The sequence below is a fragment of the Ambystoma mexicanum genome, chromosome 8 (genome assembly GCF_040938575.1).
Source record: "Ambystoma mexicanum isolate Mex_15411 chromosome 8, UKY_AmexF1_1, whole genome shotgun sequence".
In the NCBI taxonomy this organism is placed as follows: domain Eukaryota; kingdom Metazoa; phylum Chordata; class Amphibia; order Caudata; family Ambystomatidae; genus Ambystoma; species Ambystoma mexicanum.
Window position 1 is genome coordinate 1,630,226,824 of NC_090929.1, and position 24,017 is coordinate 1,630,250,840.

Below are 24,017 nucleotides of genomic sequence, written 5' to 3' on the forward strand. Positions count from 1 at the left end.
TAGTATTTTATTTTGCAAAACAGACCATCTCCTTAGAGCGTCCTTCTTTTGAGGGGTGCTTTTACAGTGTAACACAGCGTGGTGATCCAACAGGATTTATGTATCCTGTCAGTTAGCACACTGTATTAAGCTGCACAAGTGGTATATCTAATCCAGACGTCCCGGCTCGAGCCCCCACTCTGTTAAGTGACTTCAATTCAGCACTCCAACTAAGTCAATGCCTAGTCTGGGATGCCCAAGGAAAGCCCTTGTTTATATATTATTATGACAAGTTCATAGATCTGGATGATAAACCCTTGTATAACGCCGCTCTCTTTGAATCCCCCTGACCTCACTGAACCAAGAAGTAGGTTTGTTTTGCAAATTAAAAGATTTATTTGAAAATTAAACAATATATATATCACACTTTTATGAATAAATTAATATTTGATAGCACACTTATGAACATAATGTTGATCAACAATGGGTAATGTTACAATTTCACACTCTTTTCAATCAGTGAGGAGTTAGTATAGAAAGGATAAGATAGCAGAGAATACTTTTATGGTTTCAAGGAAAAGCAATGATGGAAAAAATGCAGCACAGAAATAAACTGATATGGTTTCAACAAGAGATAATATGATCACTTTTTCTTTTGACAATTCACTCCCCCCTTATGCAATGGAAGGAGAGCACACAGTTTTCATGAATACAATCAAATGCAATACAAATTCTAGTTCCCCCCTAGCAGGTTTGGAGCAACCGGTATGCTTTTAAAACATGCAGAAATACTTTTAATGTGATTAGCAATGCAATGAAAATATGCTAAAAATGATTTTAATTCCCTCTAGGAGATTCATGGTAAGTGACAGCTACTTTCAATGAGTTCAGGTCAACACTAGCAATGATTCATGAGGGATTATCAGGTTGAATTTCAGCAATTACGGTTACGGTTCTGGGCTTATTGGAAAGCTTAGATTCTTAGCTTTAAAATGAAAGTTAAATCTCGCTCCTAGGACATGCGGTTCAAAAGATACGGACGATTTAGTGGAGGTAGGTTCTCAGAAATAAAGTAAGATTCAAATGACAAATGACACTTTCACAGGTTTGAGATCACAGAATGGACACACGATTTCTATGCAGTTCTAAATAGGTTGAAATGGATGGGATGAGATTATTTTAGACTAAGAGATTGGTTCTGCACAGTTCTGGCTGGATACTCACACCATAAATTTGAAATAGGCCGTCAAGATCTGGTCAACAGGTTTAGACTGGACTTCTAGCGGGTGGTTCTGACATCACAGCTAATGGGGTCAGCTCTGCTCTGCTGGTCTGGATCACTGGTTCTGGCAAAAGTTCTTGGCACTGCACAGCGGTCTGGTCAGGTCTGGTCTGCGGTTCTGGATACAGCTCCGCTTTCTGGGTCTGGTTCTGGTTCTAGCAAATTGGCTAGAATCAAACAGCACAGCCCGGCTGTTGAATAGTTTGGTCGGGTTGCTGGATTCTGAGGCCTCTGAAGGATTCAGATTGTGGACCAGGCCTCTCTGCTACAAGTTCTGAAGTCTGGATTCTAAGTTCTGGTTCTGGAGTCTTCTGGCAAAGCGCTTCGCAAGAAATCAGTTTGAAGTGGAAAGTGAATGTCCCTACCTGGGTTTGTGGCTCTTTTTATGTCTTTTGAAAGTCGGTGGGAAGGCTGACTTTCTATGCCCAACCCTCTGAGGATCCTGATAGGCTATAGGATTCTTTGTTGCCTGACTGGGGAACTGAGTTGTGAGTCATCCGGCATCATTTTTATGGCATACAGAAAGAACACTACCCTGGTCACTTTGCACACAAATCTATGTTTGACTTAAATGCATATTTATCTATGTACAATTTTTCTAATATTATATGTCCAGTTAACATATTTTCTGTAGCGCCAAACCATCCGATCCCTGTCTTTGTAAGATGTTGTGTTCACTTCTGACAGAATTCTGCCCTTTTCATCCAGAACGCAATCTCTAAACTTTTCCAGAATTTACACAAATGTGCGCAAGGAACATGGGCATCAGATGATGAAGTGTCAGATTATCTGCATATTTCAAGTAACTTTGGGTCTCACCCTAAGTTACTAGGGGAATCCAGACGTGGACCCCTTGCTCACTATTCTTAGAGAGGCGCAGCTACACCCTACTGATGAGGTTCAACCAGACCGAAACACATGTCTGGGGTTGCTGTTGGTACTCTTGTTCAGAGGAGAATTACCTAGCATTTCGGTGCTGGACTGCCCCAGGGCTGGACAAAGACTGATATGTTTGGGATATTTCTTCTCTGTGAAAGATAGTGAGCTAAAGACTTTGGGTAAGGCTCTTGTAACGAGGACTCATGTCTGGCAGAGAGTCTCCCAGGACCCCCCTTGTTATCTGCAGATTTTTAACATACAGACATTTGGAGTAATACCCTATTTTCCGCTACTACCCCCCAGAACATACCACAGAGTCCTAACACCTCTTAAAATGTGCACAGAAAAATCACAGGAATAATGATATTATTGATATAATTTTGACAATTTTGTACTATGAATTATCCATCTTTATAAAATTATGCTTTGGCCCAGATGGGCGTGTTGAGGTCCCAAAGCACATGGGGGAACTTCTGGTTCGTCCCCGCCTCCAAGCTCAGCTGGCTCACAGAGGCAATTTCCTTCCAAGAGGATCCATTTACGACCCGCTGATTTAGCAATTGCTTGGAGCAAAGGGAAGTTCATTGTTCTGTTTTCCTGCAGTCCAAGGTACCCCTCCCCTGATTCAATCAGAGATGTGTAATCTCCGTTTGGTGGGGCAGCAGAAGGCAGGCCAGGCCTGTGAATGCAGTTGCTGGGCAAGTTTCAACTCCTGTCGGGGGTAGTTGCCGGGCAGAATTCAATCACCTTAAGCCAGGCTTGAGCCAAAGGTCACTTTTGTTCCCATTTTTCTTCATTCAAATCAAACTTCGATTTTGACACATGCAGCTAGAACGCTGATTCTAAGTTCAAAACCATGACATTTAAGCAGTTGCAACCTATGTGACACTCAAAAGTAGGTCACTCATTTATTTTAAACATTTCGATTTTAGTGGCTATAAATCCCATTTCACTTAAGCTGCTGACATCCACAGCCCAGCCAGTTTTGTTATGAACATTATTTTAGGCTCTTCATCTTACCAGATTTGCTATGCACACAAGACTTCATTCTACCAGACGTCTGCTGGTGTTCATTAAGATTTTTGAATATCTTGCAATGTTTGAAATAGGCATTTTGAGCTTGCATTTCAGAGAAACAAAGGTGATTTCAAAGCGCTTTTTGAGCTAACAGGCACTGCTGTTTTTCCTTTGGCACCACGTTTCACTCATGGCGCTTCTGGCACATCACGCTCACACTGGTGGGTGGCAGGTCAGGCGACCATGTTGGTGTGCGCAAAAACTGCACGGTTTTCCTGGATTCTGGCGCAAATGTGGGCTTTTCGGCCATCTTGGATTTTTTAAGCCCACAGCACCAAATGTTGCAGCATAATAACTTGAACCTGGATCGAGCGTGTGCCCGTTAAACCGGCATGCCGCAAGGAAGAGGACATCACAAGTCGCACGGACATGCACATACTGGCATCCAGATGCCGGTAAGAAGGGCCATCATGATGCCGCCAATACCGGCATTGCGGATGACCCGTTAATAGGAATCTGCTGTGCTCCCAACTGCCACAGGTGCACACAATCAGCATAGGTGGAGGCAATGGAGCCAGGCCCTGCACAAAAGGAGCACCCCCACACACCACACCCCTTCCAAGACCAAAATGATACCACTTGCACTATCCATACTTGAGCTGGAGGACATGCCTGCACTGCTACTCCTTGAGCAGGCAGTACAACAGGCAACACAGAGTAGACACAGGAGGAGGAGGAGGGTGAGACTGGGCCAGCAAATCCCACCAGTGTAGGTAGTTGTACCCCGCAGGCGGACACCAATTCCACGTATAAGGGCCAATTTATTCAAATTAACCCCAGCACAGATCCACACCATGTTCCGCCTGGACAGGGACACCATCACCACCATAGTGGAATTAATACATGAAGACTTGGTTAGCCTGATCAACATCTGCACTGCAATCCCCCCTCTGCTGAAGGTGGCATCTGTGCTCCATTTCCTGGCCACAGGCACCTACCAGCACACAGTGGGCCAGCTGCATGGCATCTCGCAACCATGTTTCTCTGGTGTGCTAAATCAAGTGCTGGATGCACTCCTAAAGCACACAAGGGCCTACATATCCCTACCACGGACACCACATGAGGTAAATGACACCAAAATAGCATTCCATGCACTGGCAGGCATGCCCAATGTAATTGGTGCCCTCGACTGCACCCACGTGGAGTTGGTAGTCCCACATGCCGTGGAGGTGGTGTACCGTAATCGGAAGCTATACCACTCCATCAATGTGCAGATGGTGTGTGATGCCAGCAAGATCATAACACATTGCTGTGCCAGATACCCAGGATCCACGCATGATGCTACGGTGCTGCAGAACTCCTCACTACACCGCTACATGGAATGAGACGTTGTACGACCTGGCTGGCTGCTGGGTGAGTCTGCCCTCTGGGCCATGGGAGAGTGTTGGGGGGGTGTACATGCATACGCAAGGAGACTGACCTCTGGGCCATGGGAAATTGTTGGGGGGGGGTCTACATGCATACGCAATGAGACTGCCCTCTGGGCCATGGGAGTGCCCTCAATGGGGTGTCTGGACACTGTCCATTCTGCCAAAGACCGTGCCCATAATCAACCTAATATGATGCATGACACAGACAATGGAGTCTGACGCACTCTGGCCACACACCAATGTGTATATGTCACAAACACAATCAGCACACACCCTTGAACATGTCCACATGTACGTCACCCAAGACCAGCACCATGGATTGGCAAGTAGTGTACAGGGCAGATATTTCCGCAGATGTGAAGTAAATAGCAGCCATCGACATCACCTGACCATGCCCTCAGCACCACAATGCACCATCACATGTCCACGAAGCCGTAAACACATGACCGCATTGAAGCACCTTGCAGTACAAGCATCCATGAGTGCGCAGTATCAATTCCACCTCAGATATTTCTGCTGTCACTGCCCCTTCCCGACAGCAATACTGCATTACACCATAGCAACATGTGCAGATGAAAAATAATGGCAGTACACATGCAACAAGGATGCATCAAATTGAACACATCATGTAGTGTGCAACACCTACATCGGTGCGATAGGCGTGGGAATTGCCCACAGCACATGAGTACCAGCATGCAAGTCAACACCATGCGTCATCTAAGGTACTCTATCCAACACTGGCTGACACTACCAACAATCACATTGTGCCATTTAATGTAACGAGTGCATAGACGTCGAGGGTCACGTGCATGGCGTCTACAATGACCCATATGCATCATAGTCTGAACAAGCAATGTCATGTAGTACAGCAGCCTAATGCATCAAACATTGCCCAACATGCATTCGGAGTCATCCCCTGCCACACAGCCCTCACATGTGCGTACATCATGGACCTTGTCAATCCATCTGTGTGGCTGGTGGTTCCAATGTCAAGGCCCCTAAGTCATGTACGTCACCCAAGACCAGCACCATGGATTGGCAAGTAGTGTACAGGGCAGATATTTCCGCAGATGTGAAGTAAATAGCAGCCATCGACGGAATACTGCATGTGAACATGAACGATGTACAGGCCGAGGGCAAATGGAAATAGAGCAGTATCCTAAAACATAGCTTCTTCTGCTCCCATGCAGGTGATGCTGGCTATCCCCTGAAGGCGTGTCTCCTCACCCCTGTCAGGAATCCACAGAACAGGCATAAAGAGGACTACAATCGTGCCCATACACGCACGCGTGTGGTCATTGAGCTGAGTTTGGCCTGTTGAAGGCACGTACCGCTGCCTCAGCAGGTCGGGTGGCGCCCTCATTTACGGGCCTGAGAAGGTGGGCAAGATCATCATGGTATGTGCCATGCTGCACAACATGTGCATCCGGCGGAACGTACCTCTGCCACCTGACACGGACAAGCCACCACCAGGTGAAGTAGAAGAAGAGGAAGGAGTAGATGTTGGACATCGGCCAGGACGGGATACACTTGAGGGACGTGCTGTGCGCCAATCGGTCATAGACCAATCATTCTGATGTACTGGGATGCAGAGAGTGCCATGTATGTGGGGCTCTGGGCACTGTGTGTGGGGGTATATGGGCACAGTGCACTATGAAGCAATAAATTGACACACACCAAAGAAGCATTGTCCAATCATGTGAGTTTTTTTTTACACAACGGGTGTATTGAACTGATGGTAAATACAATGTGAACGAACCCTCCACCCCCCCAAACCCGCCACACACCCCCCCACAAAGCCCTCCTCCCCTCAACTTCCCCCCTCTCCCAAACACCCCGCCCACCCCTCACCCCCCAACACCACAAGACATCAATGACAAAACAGGTGTCCGGATGCAGTGCAACTCAACATGTGCAGGGTGCCCCTGCTAGAGTGGACCCCCCTTCAGAGGAGGGGGTTGCATCTCCAAGTGTAGCACGCTGCACAGGGACCTGCGCACAGGTCTGGTCTGAGTGGGAGTTGCTGGCGTGGTAGATGCAGATGATGTTGATGGTTGTGTCCCCGAAGCCGCTGTTTGCCGCTGCTCCATACTGTTGGCTATCCTTGTGAGGATCTGGCCCACAGCAGCGAATCTATCGCTTAGTGTTCCGGTTGATGGCCTTGATAACGGCAGCAGTGGTGTCACGCATTGCATGGGGTGTTGCCTCGCCATCTACGAGGTATTGTTTCACATATCCATGCATCTCTTCCTGCCGGCCCTCCATCCTGGAGAGACGTCCTTCGAGGTCCTGTATTGTGGTGGTGGAGGTGGATGATAGGTTTGGTGTTGTGTTTGGAGCCAATACGGGGCTGTGCACTATTGGTGACCCCTCTTCATGGCTGCCCTTTCCTACAGATTCCTGGTGAGGGATGCCCTGTGGGGTGACCTGAGGGCTTGGGGTTTGACCAACATCCTCTGAGTAGAAGACTCCAGCATTGGTGTTGTCGTCAAGGACCTCTTCCTCGTCGCCACTATGCAGTGCCGATGCAGCTGTCTCCCCTATAGAGCTTGTGGCAGAGGACTGTGAGCCCTCATGCTCATATTCCGCATATGTGGTCTCACCCTGTGTGGGTTGTGTCTCCAGGGGTACAGGGGTAGGTGTCAGCTGGTCCTGTGTAGGTGGCTGCGGGGCTGGTTGGTCACTGGTGGCTGACTTGCGTGGTACTTGGACCATCCTTGATCCCCTTGACGTGGATGTTCTGGTGCCATCATCTTGGCCCCTGGGCCTTTTGGCCGGTGTCGTGGCTTGTGCAGTTCCATCGCGTTCTTCAGTGTCTTCATCCGTACCTGTGGGGGACAGAGAGAGGCAGGACGTCAGTGATGGTGGTGCTTGCATCATGCATGCATTGGTCTTTGTGCAGTTGGCGACATGTGATTAGCTGCATGCCTGTTTTTGCGGCGGGCTGGGTACGTGCAAGGTTTGCGGGGGGAGTATTGCCATCCCTCAGGTGTTCACATGTTCACCATGGTGTCTGCTGTGGGGCATATGGGTGTGTTGTGTCTTGCATGCTGTGTGACATGTGCAGTTCATCTGTATGTCGGGTGTGTATTTGTGTATGGCAGCGGCATGCAGCATGCATTTTGATGTGACAGTGGTGGGGCCAGCATCTGGATAGGGATATGTGTATGTGTGTATGATGGGCCATGTATTGGCTCGCATCACTGTCACATTTGTTGGTCAACTGTGATCATTGGTTGTCAGGTGTTTGTAGGGACACTCACCTTCATCTGCCGATGATGGCACTCCACACTCCGCTCCACCGACTCCTTCGATGGACTCGACATCTATCAATGTACCGTATGTTTCTCCCCACCTGGCCAATTTAATGGGTGAGTGGGCACCGCCGCCAGTTGCCAGCCCCTGCTTTCGATGGGGTGACAGGATATTCCTCACTCTTAGCTGCAGGTCATCCTAGCGCTTTTTTCAATCTCACACAGTGTGTGCGGTGGTGCCAACCGCACTAACTTTCCTTGCCACTTCCTCCCAGATCTCCTTCTTCCTGAGCTGTGCAGGACGCCTGAGATCAGCACAGAAGAGCACGTCTACATGCTCTGCAAGGCTATCTACTAGCATGTTGAGCTCCTCGTCCTTGAATCTTGGTTTCCGCAGGCAGGCAGTGCCTTTCTGGATTGCCTTTGACATTTTCTCCGAGGTGTGTTTGGGGTTTAGCCTGAGAAGGTCCAGTCTGTGGAGGATGGCAATGGATTGTGTTTTTAAAGATGGCTGCCGGTGCATTTCCCATTCCGGTGCGATGACGTTACTTCCGGGTCCGGTAATAACGGACCCGTTTACACCACTCTGTTAATACAGGTACCGCTAATTGGGGGTTGCTGATGGCAGAGGTGTTATGTGCGCATTTCATGATGCCGCTATCTGGGGGTTTGAGGGTCGTCAGCATTCAGGTATGCGCATGCTCACACACTGGTGATCAGCCGCTGTTTGCGGGATCGAGGCTACACGGACATGTTGTTAACGGCATGCTGGTAGAGACAGATTTTTAGCGCCAATCTCGTAATGAGGCCCAATGACCAGTTGGACACATGATCCAGTCCACTATTAATGCAGCGTGTAGCAGTGTTGTGTTACCTCTCTGGTGTTTTATGGTCAGTGTGCATTTTTTCTTATGATCACCAAAATGCTTAAATGTATTGGTTTCTTAATCAAAAATGCGGAGAAAATGCTAACAGGACTGCTGTTTGTGTTTCTGTTTGTAAAGGGGAACCATGAACGCAGGAAGCACATACACCGCCTTTATCGATGTCGAGGTTGACGTCGGGACCCTGAGCCATGTCAAATTTCTCTGGAACAACAACATCCTGAATCCCCTCCTGCCGGAAGTGGGTGGACAAACAGCGATCGTGCAGCACGGAAGAGATGGGAAGACGTATGTATCCATGGTCTGTCTGTAGCTGCAATTTAACGAGCAATGACAGCGACCTGAGAAATATCTATGTCATGGATAGGTACATACATTCGATACATCAGTGATGTGTCAATAAAGAGAAGCAATTAGGAGAAAATCATATGATAGCCTGATAACTATACATTGGTTGCTATGTGACCGCTAGCCCTCAGAGCTCTCTATAGACCTGAGTCATGGGCAATAGTCTTTAATGAAGGGGAGGGCTTGTAACGAGCAGTGTGGCCTTTGGCCATAATATTATTGACATATTCTGCCCAAAGGTCATAATTAGGCAAAAACACCCAGTTCTGCCGTGTGTACCATATGGTCATGATCTGCAAGCCAGATTTATTATTGATTACTTCTGCGCCACTAAAACCCTTTACCGCCCGCAACCCAGGGCGTTATTACTGTTAAGCACGCAGGGCCTTATTAAGAGTTGTGTGGCAATGGAAACAAATAAATGCAAGTACAATCTGCTTATTTTGCCTCCACCCCAGAAATGGAGGTATAATTTGTAAAATACCCCAAATAATTGTTTTTCAAGTGTACAGAAGGGATGCGCAAGCACTTCCCTTCAATACAGCGGAAGCACTTTTATATGGGGTATTGGAAGGCAGTGAGATAGAGGGCATCTCTGATGCCCCCTCTCACCACCTTTCCCAAGTAATGTATAAAAAGGTCAGAACTGACACTTTTCTACATTAAACAAATGTACAGAACCCACTGCTGTACATTATCCATTTGAACCAGTACTTTGAAGGTGCAGATGCAAGTAATGTCTCTTTTTTAAAAGTTGGCAGAGGTGGCATTTTCTAGAATGTCCCCATAGGTATTCCAGAAATATCGTCCATCCTAAGCTCTGAATAGGGTTGATTGCAGAAATGCCACTGGGAGAGGCGATATTTTACCGCTGGCTGTATTTCTGTAAAAAAGTCCACTCAACTCTTAAAGAGGCCCTTAGTTTTTAAAATGGAAGCTCCCCATGCAGTGTCTTAAAACCTCAAACAACCTTAACATAAAGAAAACAAAATAAACAAAACAAATCATGCTTGCGATTGAAAACGGAAAGAGAATATTAACAGAAAAGCCAAGAAAATGTGCAGAAAAAAGCAAATTGTCTGTAACCAGCGCCTAGACGCCCAAGAGCTTTGTGCGCTTCTATAAATGGAATAATAAATACATAATTGAAATAACGTGAGAGGTGTGGAGCGGGCAGAGCGAGAGAGCTTTGATGTTTGGGGGCCGAGAATTTGGAATGGCCTCCATTTGCCCATCAGACGCCTGCCATCTCTGGCCCAATTTAGGAAAGCACTTAAGACCGTACTGTTTGATGGAGGTGGCTTGTAAACTTATGCCACACTGATTACCTGTAAATTAACAAGGGGGGTCCTGGGAGTCTCTCTGCCAGACAGTAGTCCTGGTTACCAGAGACTTACCCAGAGTCTTTAGCTCACTATCGTTCACAGAGAAGAAATATCCAAAACATATCAGTCCTTGTCCTGCCTTGGGGCAGTCCAGCACCGAAATGCTAGGCAATTCTCCTCTGAACAAGAGTACCAACAGCTTCCCCAGACACGTGTTTAAGTCTGGTTGGACCTCATCAGTAGGGAGGAGCTGTGCCTCTCTAAGAATAATGAGCAAGGGGTCCACGTCTGGATTCCCCTAGTAATTTAGGATGACCCAAAGCTACTTGAATTATGCAAATTGACAAGGGGGGTCCTGATTTGCTGTGGATTATAGCTAAATGGTGCCTGCTGCTGCCTTCTCCTTCTCTTGCCTGTTTTATGTTGTATTGCCTGTCTGAGCGCTCTGAGGCCTGAGGGTCAGTTGGCGCTGTACAAACATACATTAGAATAGAATAGAAGAAAATAGAGAAAGCTGGTCAAGTGGCACAGCGAGTAGAGTGCTCGCTTTGACATCTGTGCAGAGTTTTGGCCCTTCATCCTTCCGAGGTTGATAAATGAGCACCACACACCGTGGGTAATAATAAGCAGTGCAGGGTTCATAGCACTATATAAGTGCCAAATTATTATTATTAAAGTAGCAAACAGCCTTCTTGAAAAGTGGAATTGTACCAGAAGATACAGACAGCATTCTCAGCCAGCGGATTGGCTGAAGCACTGTAGCCGTGAGCTAAGTTCATGCACAACCTCTCTTCCTCCTTTGCCTCAATAGCTCAGGGGCGGCTCGTCCATAATGTGCGAGGGGTGTCCACCCACTGATGGCCCCCTCGGTCCCTCTGGAATATCTGGGACAAATATTTACGCCCCTCCAGTTAAAGAATTCACCAGCCGCCACTGCAATTGCTTCTGCACTTCTCTTTACGAAAGAATCACTAATGCATGTTTTTGGTGCCAATGTGTGTTGCCAAGAACTAGTTCAGAGGACATGCTCTAAAGTTCCTGCCTACTAGTGGCACACTATAAAACACAAATAAATAAATGAAGGCCACATTGGTAGTTTCGCGCTATAGGCACAAATCCACACAGGCTCCTTTTTCCTGCAGTGCTGTGTAGCCATACAAATGCACGATTCTCTCCTAAAAGTGAATTTTCGATGCTGAGCTGTAAGTGTTACAGAGTGGCGTAACACAAAACGTGCCCCCCCAGGGGCAGGCTGGGAACCAAAAGAGGCCCTGGAAATAATTTTCAAAGTGGCCCCATATTACACATTTTTAGCCAGCCTAACTCTTTCCCTATGAGAACATTTGGAAATAAAGTAGGTTACCGTACAAGAGGCCTAGGATGCAGGGGCCTACCGGGAAAGTTCCCTATAGGACAGTCTACCCCTGGTGCCCCCCCAAGCTCCTCAAGCACGCACGGGACGTGCCACACTCTGGGCCGGCATGGACACCAACGCATGAGCAATGCCCAACAGGATCATGCTGCTGCAGGTGCATGTGCACACTGCGCTAGGTGAAAGATGGAAGTATGTTTTTTTTTAAAAAGCAACATTTTTACTTGTTCGCAAACAAGAGGTGGTGCCTGGCCATGGTGGCTGGTGAATCTTTAAATTGGAGGGGCGCAAATATTTGCCACAAATATACAAAAGTGGCTGAGTGTAGCGAGGGAGCCTGGACCAACTAAAGGATGTCCAGAGGAATTTTAAATAATGGGTTCAGATGGTGCATTATACAGCACACTTTCTGTGAAAAATTGGGTAAAAAGCTGCCAGTTTTCAATTTGCTTTTTCGGTAGCTCATTAATCCAATATATGCAATTAACCAACAGTGCACAGGAGCATTTCCCAATGCTTTCTCATACCTTTCCCCACAATATATGCCAGTTGTCCTTGTCCCTTGCTTCCTTAATATTGGAGGCGGGGGACTGAAAAAAAAATAAAAAGAAAAAGGGACCCTGCGGCCTCGGATCGGACCCACGTATGAGGGACGGATCTGATGCCGCAGGGCTGAAGTTCACCAGGTGGCGAGTAAAGAGGTCAGTAGGGAAGGGGGGATGGTGGGTGCGGGGTGGGCTGTTTTGACCACCTTTGATAATCCGAGAAGTGATCGCATGCAAGCTGTTTTTTTTTCTAACGGTTTGCCTCGTTCACTTCTCATAGGATCAAACACCCCCAAAACCACTGCAATGGCTCTAGGACAGTGTGAGCACTTGCAAGTTATGCTCTACCGTCTGGGGAGGGCAGCCTATGGAGGCTTAGTGTAGAGTAGCAGAACCTTGTCCTCAGCAAGAGTCACCCTGAATCTGCTCGGGGATGGGCAAGAGAGCAGAGCTTACTTCTGCCTTGGAGTACACCTTCTTCACCGTGATGGTAGGGGGCTTTGGGAGGGTAAAACTCACCCAAACCAGGTCCAAATGAATTCTTCCTTAAGGCCTATATGATCCAGGTGTGAATCAAAGAAGAGGAGTGAGACCCCCTCTTTTATAGCAAAAGCCCACAGCTATTGGAAAAAAGCAACCTTGCTTTTAGGGTTTCAGTCCCTGTCCTTGTGACAAGTGGTCTGTGCCTCCTTGCATCACACCCAAAGTCATTTGTGCTAAAGGAGTGGAGGAGACAGGAAGGAAAGAGAGTTACAGAGAGAAACAAGATGTGGAATCTTTCCCCAACTGTGCTTAGCTCCCACTGTCTATACTAACCCCGCCCCTCCCCTTGCCTTCGGTATGCAATACCCTGCCTGAGGCTAGTCCTTTTATGTAGTGTGGGCCATTTGATTCCTGTTTTCCAAGTCTGCTCCTGCTGGAGAGAGATGTTAACCAACCTCACAACGGATTAAAGGGGAGGCACACTCTCTTCTCCTGCTTCTGGCAGGGACAGGCTGTCTGGCTAGAATTCACACAATCATTCCAGAGCTGGCATGGGATTACAGTTTTGACACGTCTAACATAGATCAGATGCGTCTCTTATTAATTATGTAAACCCTCCACCTCTATGCTAAACGAAGTATGGTTTATATTTTCAGATTAGCCTTCCACGTGGTGAGGGGTTTATCATAATTATTTGGAATTTGGAGTAGAGGTGTATACTTAAATTCAAACTCTGCACTGCAGTGAGTTGGCTGTCACCGCAGCTGTCAAACAGGGCACTTCTGACCTCTCAACCTGCTCTGTGCCATTTGAGCGCAAGAGCTGCAGATCAGGTGACTGACGTGACAACGTACCTGTGTAGGCTGTGCTTTTAGAATAGAGCTTACTGATAAGGGGCCTCATTAGAAGACCACCCTTTCTGAGATAGACTAATAAAAAAGTCAGAACTTCTACACCCTTCTCAGATGGGAATACCTCATAGGCCATCATTCAGGGATAAAGTAAACTCTATGAAGGGTAAAGCACTGTGCACAGTCTCATGCCCCAAAACCATCCTACCCTCTCGTAATTGATGGACTGGGCATTGAGCAAGATGATGGCAAAGGGTCTGGTGGAGTCACTGCCCTTGGATTTAGAGCCAAAAGTGAAAATCTCCAAATATCACGGGACTTGCTCTTCAATTATGCAACAGGTGTACAATGTGAATCGGGTGCAGATGCGTCATTTACAGCCTTCCGTCTTGTGGAAAGACATGTGACCGTGCTCACCACTGGAGGTTGTCCCTCTGTATGCAGTTAAAAAATGAGCAAAGAAAGTTGAAAAAGGAGGAGTTAGTCTGACTAAATAAAGCGAATCTGGAGTCAGTTTCATGGACTAAATTTCACATCCTATTTGTGGCCCCCGAGAGGTTGTGACTTGCAATAGTTTTATGGTATTCTCTGAAGACAGACATCCAATGAATTATATTCCACCTGTTCTTACATGTTTGCATGTCAATGTCATTCAATTATTACAAAAACCCCTATTATAATTATTATAATAATTCGTAGATGTTTGCATGTTTCATCCACAGCATGCCTAACACTGCCAACTAGGAATAGATTGGCCTCTTGGGTCATTCATCTGTTGTGGATAAAAGAAAGCACAATGACCCTCATTAGGAGTCCGGCGGTAGCCGTGCTGGTAAATCCGGCAGGCTGCTGCCAGACCCGTAAACAGTTACAACCCCGGCTGCCGGTAAGTCAGGAGCCGGTAACTATGCTGTTCCCCATTCCCACAGAGTCCCATAGGGCTCTATGGGAGTAGGGACCACTGAAACACCAGCATCGTCATTGAGGGTGCTGGTGTTTCAGTGAAAATCTGCGAGCGGGTGCCGTTCCGCCCACCAGCCCAGAACTGGCGGTTGGGTTGGCAACCCCTTCCACCCCCGCAGAACTTGTAGTTTGCAGGTCCTGAAACAAGAGTGCCGGTAAACACTGTTGTTTCCGGACTGGCAAACTTGTAATGAGGGCCAATGTTTCTTATCTGAGAAAGGTTGATTTCACTGTTAATATTTGGAGACTCGGCTTGGGCAATGCTTGTTCTTTTCTTCAATAGTTATACACTTTTACTTCAGATAAAGAATATCATTCAGTCTTTCTTTAGAAATTACAATTAGGCACACGCAACCACTACTTGATATAGTTTTTAAGGTTTGAAGATTGGTATAAAATTGTATTCCTTTGTGTAAGTGAAGAATAGAGTTCAGTCCCCCTTCGGGAATCACAATAAGGTGCACACAACCTTTCTTTAATGTAGTTTCCACAAGTTAAAGGTTATATTGTCAAAATTAGGCAATCAGTGATGTTCTTAGCAGCATTCACTCTGCCTAATTAGGGACACACGATCATTTCTTTAAGCAGTAACAGTCTTTTAATGCTTGAACTGCTCTATTTCCATTATTTGGGTTCTATAACTGCAACAAACAAATTCTACTCACTTCAAGTCTTACGTGAGTGAACAGTGAACTGGATACTGTTGCCGGCAATGCTTCTGCAAGGTTTTAGAACGCTGTCCTTCACTCACTGGCTTCTTTGATACCTGCTCTGCGGGTCGCACTGCATTCCCGACTTCTGCCACAGCTTCTTTTGCTTCTGGCTCACTGGGGACCCACATCCTTCTTCTGTAAAGGTGTCTCTGGTCCGGCCACACGTTTAGGGAGCCCCTCTCGCTCCTGAGACCCACTGCCTGATAACTGCTTCTTGCCTCAGTCTCCTGCACCTCCGAAGCTCGGCAACCACAGCAATCAGGCTCACATGGGGGAAGAAAGCTCTCCTGCTTGTCTTCCGCTGCACAGCCTCTGCACTTCAGAGTACAGGGGAATATGGCCCTCTTCTTGTTCTCCCCCTTCTGCTTCGCTTGCCAGCCTCATTCCGTCTTCCTTCTGCTACTACTGCTACAGCTCGCATTGCAGTCACAGTTCCAACTCCTTCCAATTGCGTGTACCTGAGGGTGCCTTTTATGTCTCCCAGGTTCCTTCAGGTGTGGGCTGTTATGCTTATTTGTCTGACTACTGCTACATCATGCCTGTTCAGCCCTTTTCTTGTCCTAGTACTTCTGGGATTATGGAACTTGTAGACCCCTTCAGTAAAGTTAACTCTTTCAACAATTGAGCTATTTTTAAGGGTAGATTTATTTCCCTTAAACTCCTTAAAAGATGGATTGTTAGAATTAGTTGTAATAGAGGAAGATATTGGTTTTAGGGCACTTTCTCTAGATTCTTCTACATTATACCTTAGGGAGTAAGGAGGGTATTTGTTCTTAAAAGATCTCTCTGCTGCTCAGACTTAACAGAGCTTGTTTCCCGGGTGACAGATTTTATATGTGGGTCAGGAACATTATAATGGCAATATGCCATTACCTGCCATTACCTGTTTTGGCTTCCCAGAAAGGCATATCCTTTCAGAACACAAATACCTCGTCTCATCCCATGGGATCGCCCCACCACCATGGGCCCTATCCCCTCCCAGGTGATCCTCCCACAGTACAACTCCCCCAAGATCAGGAAGCATCTGCCTTCCCCTGGCCACTTAGAAGGAAACTTTAGGCAGGGTTTCATTGAGGGATCCGTAGAATTCTTCACACGCTTCCTCTCTGCTCTCTTGCCCACCGCTACCCCCTCTGACACACTGCTTTCCCTCTGCTTTCTTGCCTATCACTCCAGATCTCACCCATTACTCCCCCCTCTACCTCTCCTTGCCCTCTCATATTCTGACCATTTAAAAAAAAAAAAACAATGTAGGTTTTGGCCCAGATCCCTCAAAAACAGGGCATCTAAAAATACAGCAGAGGATATTCTATTTTTAGATAACCAATTTTTGGAAATTTGCAGGTCACCTTATTCTCAAAGGTGACCTATGCATTTCAACGGGACTGAGCTCTAGCACAAATTGTGCACTGGCCAACCGTCTTGAATACGTTAGTGTCAGAAGTGTTCTCCCGACAATGCTCTACATGCTCCCAGTGCTTTTCACTGTGACAGATCTTATTTATTTATTTATTGTCTCTCTATAATGCGCCTATAAAACAAATGGTGTTTCAGGGCTTACATGGCCTGTGACCCAAAAAAATGCATTTCTATCCCGTTTGAGCAACAGAAATGCAAGTGAGACAGCAGTGTTTTAAACCTCTTCTGTTGGACTTAAGAAACATATTCTCTAGCATGGGGTCTGCCATGGATTCACATGCTCATGAATATTCCCCGTCGTCAGGCTGGGAATCCTCAGTAAAAGAAAAAACTGTTTCACTTTCCCTTTAAAACTGTATTTCTCCTCTAAACCAATCACTGTCCTCTGGGTCATACTGCCCCATCCAATGGCAGTCCTCTTCCTAAGCTCCACCCATGGCGGCCATGTTCAGATTTTTACTGCACACTTCAGTGTTTTTTCACATTTTTTTCCAAAATAGTTCAAATTTTGACTAATTTTTGCTTGATCGGCTTCGTCGAAAGACAGAGTCCGGCAGCGGGGATCCTCCACTAGTGTACATCTTCATCCACCGTGGATCGTAATCAAAGTTTCAAGAAGGCCCAGTCTTGGGCCTTGCTGGCCTTTCAGCCGTGACTGAAGAGAAGAAGGAAAGTGGAAGCTTCTTCAAACTCTGCGCAAAGTGTGGTTTCAGAAACATTTTCATGGAAATCAGCATCAAAAATGCTTATATTTCCTGAATCCGGACCACGATGAGGAGGGATGCAAGGTGTGCCGTTGTTTCTCGAAGAAACCCCAAAAAACCGCTACAGCAGACTGTCAACATGGCTCAAGTCAAGCAAGGTCACGGACTCAGCTGCGGGGCAGGGCCAAGCCTCATCTAGGACTGGCCAGTCAGAGGAGCAAACTCCCTCTTGGAGAAGGTCGAGATCCTTTGAGGACGCCCCACTTGTGGCGTCTAAGAGAAGGCTAAGCTTGAGGCGGGTAGTGCCGCTGGGTTCACCGCTGATGCGGGTCCCAAATTAGGCAGAATCGAGAAAGTCCCTCATCCCATCCAAATTCCATGTGTCTGCGGATAATCCGATGAGGGAGAGATCCGGAGAGGACTCGTCGAAGCTGGCTATGTCCTTGCAGCATGCCAGGTCAACTGAGTCGACGACAGCACTGTCGACGAAAGCAGCAACAAGCTCATTATCAAAGTCAACAATGTCAATTGCAACCGCATTGAAGGAGAGTGGGTCCACGAAGGAAGTGGTTACTGCTGCATGGATGTCCTTACACCTGAGTCGAGTTTCGGCTGCAGAGGCAACGATGAAGATGACGGCCACTGTGGGGTCATGGAAAGACCCGGCGACCACACAGACCCAGAAACCTCCTGAAAAGGAGAGAGACAGTCCCACCGGTGGACCTTCCCCGGTACGTGGACCAGCGGGTGCTCCAAATATGCCAGAGCAGATCTACTGAAGTACAAACGAGAACAATGATCTGCAGGACTACTGCTACACAGATCACGAAGGATTCCTGCTCGCAAGAGGAGGCGTGTCAGCCCTGACCCTATGCCTCTGGCTCCTTTCACCCTTAAACCCAGGGGCATGTCACTGGACATTCTAATGACCCTGCACACACTGGTCACTGAAATCCAGCAGAGGATTCCACCACTGGGACCTATGCCTTCACAAGACACTCAAGAGCCTCTGAGGCTAAGCTTGCCCCCGCGAAAGAGAAAGGCCAAAGGGGGTGCTGGTCGTCGGCATTATCCGTCTCCTCCACCACCACCACCTCATCACAAAAAGGCCCCACCTGGAGCACCGGCCCCGCACACGGGCACGCACACAGCTACCACACCTATGGGTACCAACGAGGACAATTACTTCATTGCGGATGATGGAGAAATGCCTCACAGGGACAAGCCCCACAGGTCCTCCCCACCCGACAAAGTTGGATTGTTTCATTCCGTCATGTCAAGGCCCTCTGAACTGTTTCAATTAGTCCCTGGGGAGACCAAGAAAGAAGGCTTCCTGTACCAATGGCGTGAGTCGAGAATGAAGACCATGATGTCTGTTCCCTTCCTGGATGGCATCTGGGAGGAAGGCCTAGCTCTAATGAGAAACCCGAGTATGGCCCGACCAAGCTGGACAGGTTGGAGAAAAAGTACAGGGTTCCAGATTCAGCTCCCAGGTGCTTAAGGTTTCAGTTCTCACCTGATTCAGTGGTCTCGGAGGCTGCCAAGAAGCACTCAGTGAACCCATCGTCGCCAGCCATTGTACCTCTAGTCCAGGAGGGGAAGAAGCTGGAAGCAAGAGAATAATGTATACAACAGCTAATGCCCTTCGATATGACCGGGAACTATGGTTCAAGTTGGGTCCTATTCTGGATTTCCTGCCATAAGACAAGAAGGGTGATGCACAAGAGCGCCATCAAGAAGAAAGATCTTTGGCCTTGGATTATGCCATCACAGTGGCAGAGGACATTGAGGACACAAGCTTCTGCCAGATGGTGAACGGGGTGTCCCTGCGTCATTAAGATTGGTTGAAGGGAACAAACTTCCACCACGACGTCCAGACTGAGGTGGTAGATATGTCATTCGACAGGGAGAACCTCTTCAGAAAGGCAGTTGATGAGTCTTTACAGGCGACAAAGACCGACAGGTAGATGGCACCCTCCCTGGAACATTGCAGCAGTGACGCCTATCATCCTTTTGCTCTTCCAGAGGAAAACCAGGAAGTTCCTCCAATGGTTATGATACCACGTACCAGCAACCTCCACGCTCCTCCTCTCAGGAAGCATACTGGGGTTGCTCTCAAGGCAGCGGAGGTCAGCAGCAGCACTGCCCAGAGGGCAGGGCTATGACCCCCAAGCAGGCCTGAACTGGAAAGGGCCTCAAACCCCCAATTATGCACTCCGGTGGAAGACCGGCTGGTGAAGTTCATCAGCACGTGGGAAAAGATCACCATGGACAGATGGGTGCTGGATGCTCTTGGGCAGGGGCACACCTTAGAGTTCCAACGCAGGTGTCTTTGTATTCTGCTGATTCAGTGACAAGAAGAACATGGACCACAGCCTCTGCAAGAGGTGCGTGCCATGTTACGGAAGGTGCAACAGAACCCATCCCCCAGCATCACTGGGACTCTGGAGCATACTCCAGATACTTTCTGGTTCGTAAAAAAACAGGGGGGGTGTAGGTCGATCCTGGATCTTCGAAGTCTCAACAGGTAATTGAAGTCTCAAAAGATCCAGATGACCACATGCTCAGCTAGCTGGAGCAAAGAGATTTTCTGACGTCATTGGATCTGGAGGATGCCTACTTCCACATCCCATTCACAAAAATCACTGCAAGTTTCTACGATTTGTAGTTCACGGTCAGCATTACCAGTTCAAGGCTCTGCCTTTCGGCCTGAAATCAGAAAGAGGATTTTTATGACGTGTCTGGCCCCGGTGGCGGCACATGTTTGTCTACAAGGCATCCACCTATACCGCTAACTGGATGACTGGCTGGTGCGTTCCCGCTCACATGATCTTGCAGGCGAACACACTTCAAAAACCATATGTCTGCTGACGGAGTTAGGGTTCTCCATAAACTATCCAAAGTAGTGCTTGTTACCATCTCAGGACGTGCTGTTTCGAGGTGCCCAACTCAACATGGTGACGTGTTTGGCGTCGCCTTCGGAGGAGAGGGTGAGAGCCATACTAGGCAACGTACAGCACTTTGCGTCAGTTCAGACGGCGACAGTTCGGTCTATTAAGTCGCTGCTAGGCATGATGTCCTCCTGCATCAGCCTCGTTTGACTGTGCAGACTTCACATGGGACCTCTCCAGGAGTTCCTTCGATACGAGGCGGATGCAGGGAACTTTGCAGACAAGATCTCGCTCTATGAGGAGTTCCATCAGGCGATACAGTGGTGGGGCGTACGGCCACATCTCGTCCAGGGAGCTCCATTTCAGATTCCCCCTTACCAGGAGAGTGTCACCATGGATGCCTCTCACGAAGGATGGGGAGCTCACACTGGACATTTGCACGCCAGAGGCCTCCGGCAACCAGAGAAGGTCCTCCACATAAATATCCTGGAACTTTGGGCCGTATTCTGGGCCCTCAACACTGTTCTCCTGTTCTTGAGGGGCAAGGTGGTAAGGATCATTAAAGACAACACCACCACCATGTTCTTCACCTGGAAACAAGGGGGGACCCACTCACCGCACTTTGCAAGGAGGCCCAGGACCTGTGGCACTGGGCCATTCATCAAGGCACGTTCCTCGTCCCATTTCACCTAGCTGGAGTCAAGAACACCAAGGCCTACTCGCTCAGGAGCGAACTGCGTTCTTGCCATGAATGGGAACTTCACCAGGACCAGGAGGTGGATTCTCTATTTGGCAAATAGGGCCAGCTCCAGATTGATCTCTATGCGACGGTGGAGAACACCAAATGCCAAAGGTTCGCCACCGGGTTCCCTCAACCGAGGAGCATGGGGTACGCATTCTCGTTCCCGTAGGAGGGACGGTTCCTGTACGCTTTCCTTCTGTTTCCATTCCTCTAACATGTTATCAACACACTCAGACAGTGCCACTGCAGGATAATACTCATCACCCCGGCTTGACTGAGGCAAATCTGTCTGTCTGTCTCTGGACATTCTCGCCAGAGAAGGGGTGGGGCGATTCTGCATCACGAACCATAGTCTCTGAACCTCCAGGCATGGCTCCTGCAGCCCTAGAGTTAGGAGGTTTTGCTTTACCCGCAGAATGTAAGGACATCCTGGCCAGGGACAAAGCCTTGTCAATGTTGAAGTGCTACAGACATAAGTGGAAACACTTCTCCGTGCGCTGCCAGACTCAGAGGATTACCCTTCTGCGTGTCACGGCCCGCAACTTCCACCATACTTGCTTTCCTTGGCCAAAGCAGGATGGCTCATGCATTTATCAAGAAGCATCTCGCCTCCATATCCAGGTACACCAGGTCTCCGGTCAGACCTTTCCTGTGGTCTCACAGGCTCGTCAAAGAATTCCTCAAGGGGCTCTTCAGGACTTTCCCACCAATAAAGGCTCCTGCCCCGGCTTGGGAGCTCAATTTTGTGCTAACTAAGCTCATGGGAGCACCCTTCGAACCTATGCATCAGGAACTGCTCAAGTTTCTCTCGTGGAAGACGGCTTTCCTCATTGCTATCCCCTCGGCCAGGCGAGTCAGGGAGATGCAGGCCCTATCTTGCAAGTAGCCTTACTTGCCTTTTCGCGCTACAAGGTTGTACTGCGTGTTCACCAACAGAAAGGGATTTGCATTCGTTAGATGTTGCTTGTCTCTTGAAGTTCGCACATTCAAAGAATCTTTGGGAGACTTCTCAGTTGTTCGTCAACTTTGGACCTGTAAAACAAGGAAAGGCCTTGTCAAAGGCTTCCATCTCCAGGTGGCTATCCGGCGGCATCATGCCCTGTCATTGACTGCCCACTCCACTAGAGCCATTGAGGAAATGACAGCGATTCTCTCTAGTGCTCCCCTGCTCGACATCTGCAGGGCTGCTACATGAAGGTCCATGCACACCTTCACAAGGTTTTACTGCGTCGACAGGGATTCCGGGGAGGAGTCCCGAGTCGGCCAAGCAGTGCTACACAACCTGTTTGTTTGAGGTGCATCTGTTCCAGACGTGAGTGCTTGTTACTTCTGTTGAGTCTTGCCACCTCCCGTTGTGTATATGTGTACTGAAATCACATGGTACCTGCAGTAACTCCCGATCCAGCATGTAAGTTATTTGTAGGTTTATTGGTAAGTATATGCCAGGCAGACACCGGCACGTCCCTTAATGCCAGCGTAGATCTCCAACTGTAACTGTTAGAACAGTACTTCAGAACATAACACCTCAGCGCTCCACACTCAGTGACATCACCACATTCCACCATCAGTGATGTCAGACACACTACAACACTTCTCCCTCCTTACATTTCTTGAACAAGAAGGATCTTCCAACTAAAACTTTCACCCAAAACAATCCCCCACATGTACGTGTGGCCAGCACGTAAATGCACCAATGAACCAGACTCCAAATGGGTGCCACAAAAGCTGACCACCTGGAGCTCGCTCACAACCCCAACACCATACACTAAATGGCCGGATGCCAACCAAACCGGAACCAACACTAATGGAAACTGTGCCTCGAACAGCAATAAAACCACGGCACAACCATAACCTACGTGGCACCCCAAGAATATGCACCCTAACTGTGCCAACAAACAAATGGACAACAAAGAACCATAACTGTGCCAGAAAATCCATACACTGAAGAATACTTCCAACCCCACTCCGTCCCCACAAAACACAAACAATGAGTAACCCACCGAAATAGAATAAGGGCTAACTCCTCCCTTAAAACCAGAACTGGAAAACACTCGAGGAACAAAATAATAAACTACGCACTCCACCTGTTTCAAGCTGCCCCTTGAAACCTAGAGCCTGCCAGGCTCCAGTGTTCCCCAAAAGTACAATACACTAACACTCCAAAACTTCTGTGCACCAAAAAACCTTCCGCCCTAGTCTGCACCCTAGTGCACCAGGGCTGCCAGCCCTGGGCACAAACACAGCTCAAAGAGAGCACAACAAACACAACATCACTACATCAGTCCACTACAGCACTCATAAAGAGCACACCTAACACACAACAACACCATAAGAAAACGTAGTCAACCTAAACCGTGGCAAATCATACTCCATAAGCCACTACACCACGAGACCCCAGGTCCCTGCCAACTGCCCAAAGCAGTACACCAAACACACCCTTAGGACCCCGAGTATAAACCAGTACCGCAATACACCCCAAGGACCCCTCATCCAAGCCAACTGCACCACTGCAGCACACCATCAACTGCAACCCAGGACCAAGTCCTTGCCAAACTGCACCACCGCAGCACACCATCACTGCAAACTAGGACCCCTAGTCCCTGCCAAAATGTAAACATCAATGCACAACCACGGGACCACCAATGCCCCAAAAGAAACAACCCACAAGAGGGTACTAACAAATATGGAAATGGGACCCCTGGCACAAGCCAAGCTGCCATAACCAGCCTTACAACACACCTCCCACCACTGCAGTATCCTACGACTGCCTCCCAAAATGCTACACTACAACTCCTCAGGGCCCCAAGCACCGGCCTGACTGCATAACCGCAGTACCACTTCACCACCAAACACAGCGCACAAAAATATGGGACTCCCAACTTAGGCCAGGCTACCTTATTACGCAATGGAACCCTTTATCAATTCAGGGCAACCTG

At 48.1% G+C, this 24,017-nt stretch overlaps 1 protein-coding gene across 2 annotated transcripts in view; it reads left to right on the forward strand.

The window, feature by feature from the left end:
* LOC138473263 (pancreatic triacylglycerol lipase-like) overlaps positions 1-24,017 on the forward strand; it is a 241,481-nt gene that overhangs the window by 213,398 nt on the left and 4,066 nt on the right. For both annotated transcript variants that reach the window (XM_069611902.1, XM_069611901.1), the window contains exon 12: positions 8,846-9,013. In XM_069611902.1, coding sequence (XP_069468003.1) covers positions 8,846-9,013 — 168 coding nt within the window. The remainder of the gene's footprint in view (positions 1-8,845; positions 9,014-24,017) is intronic.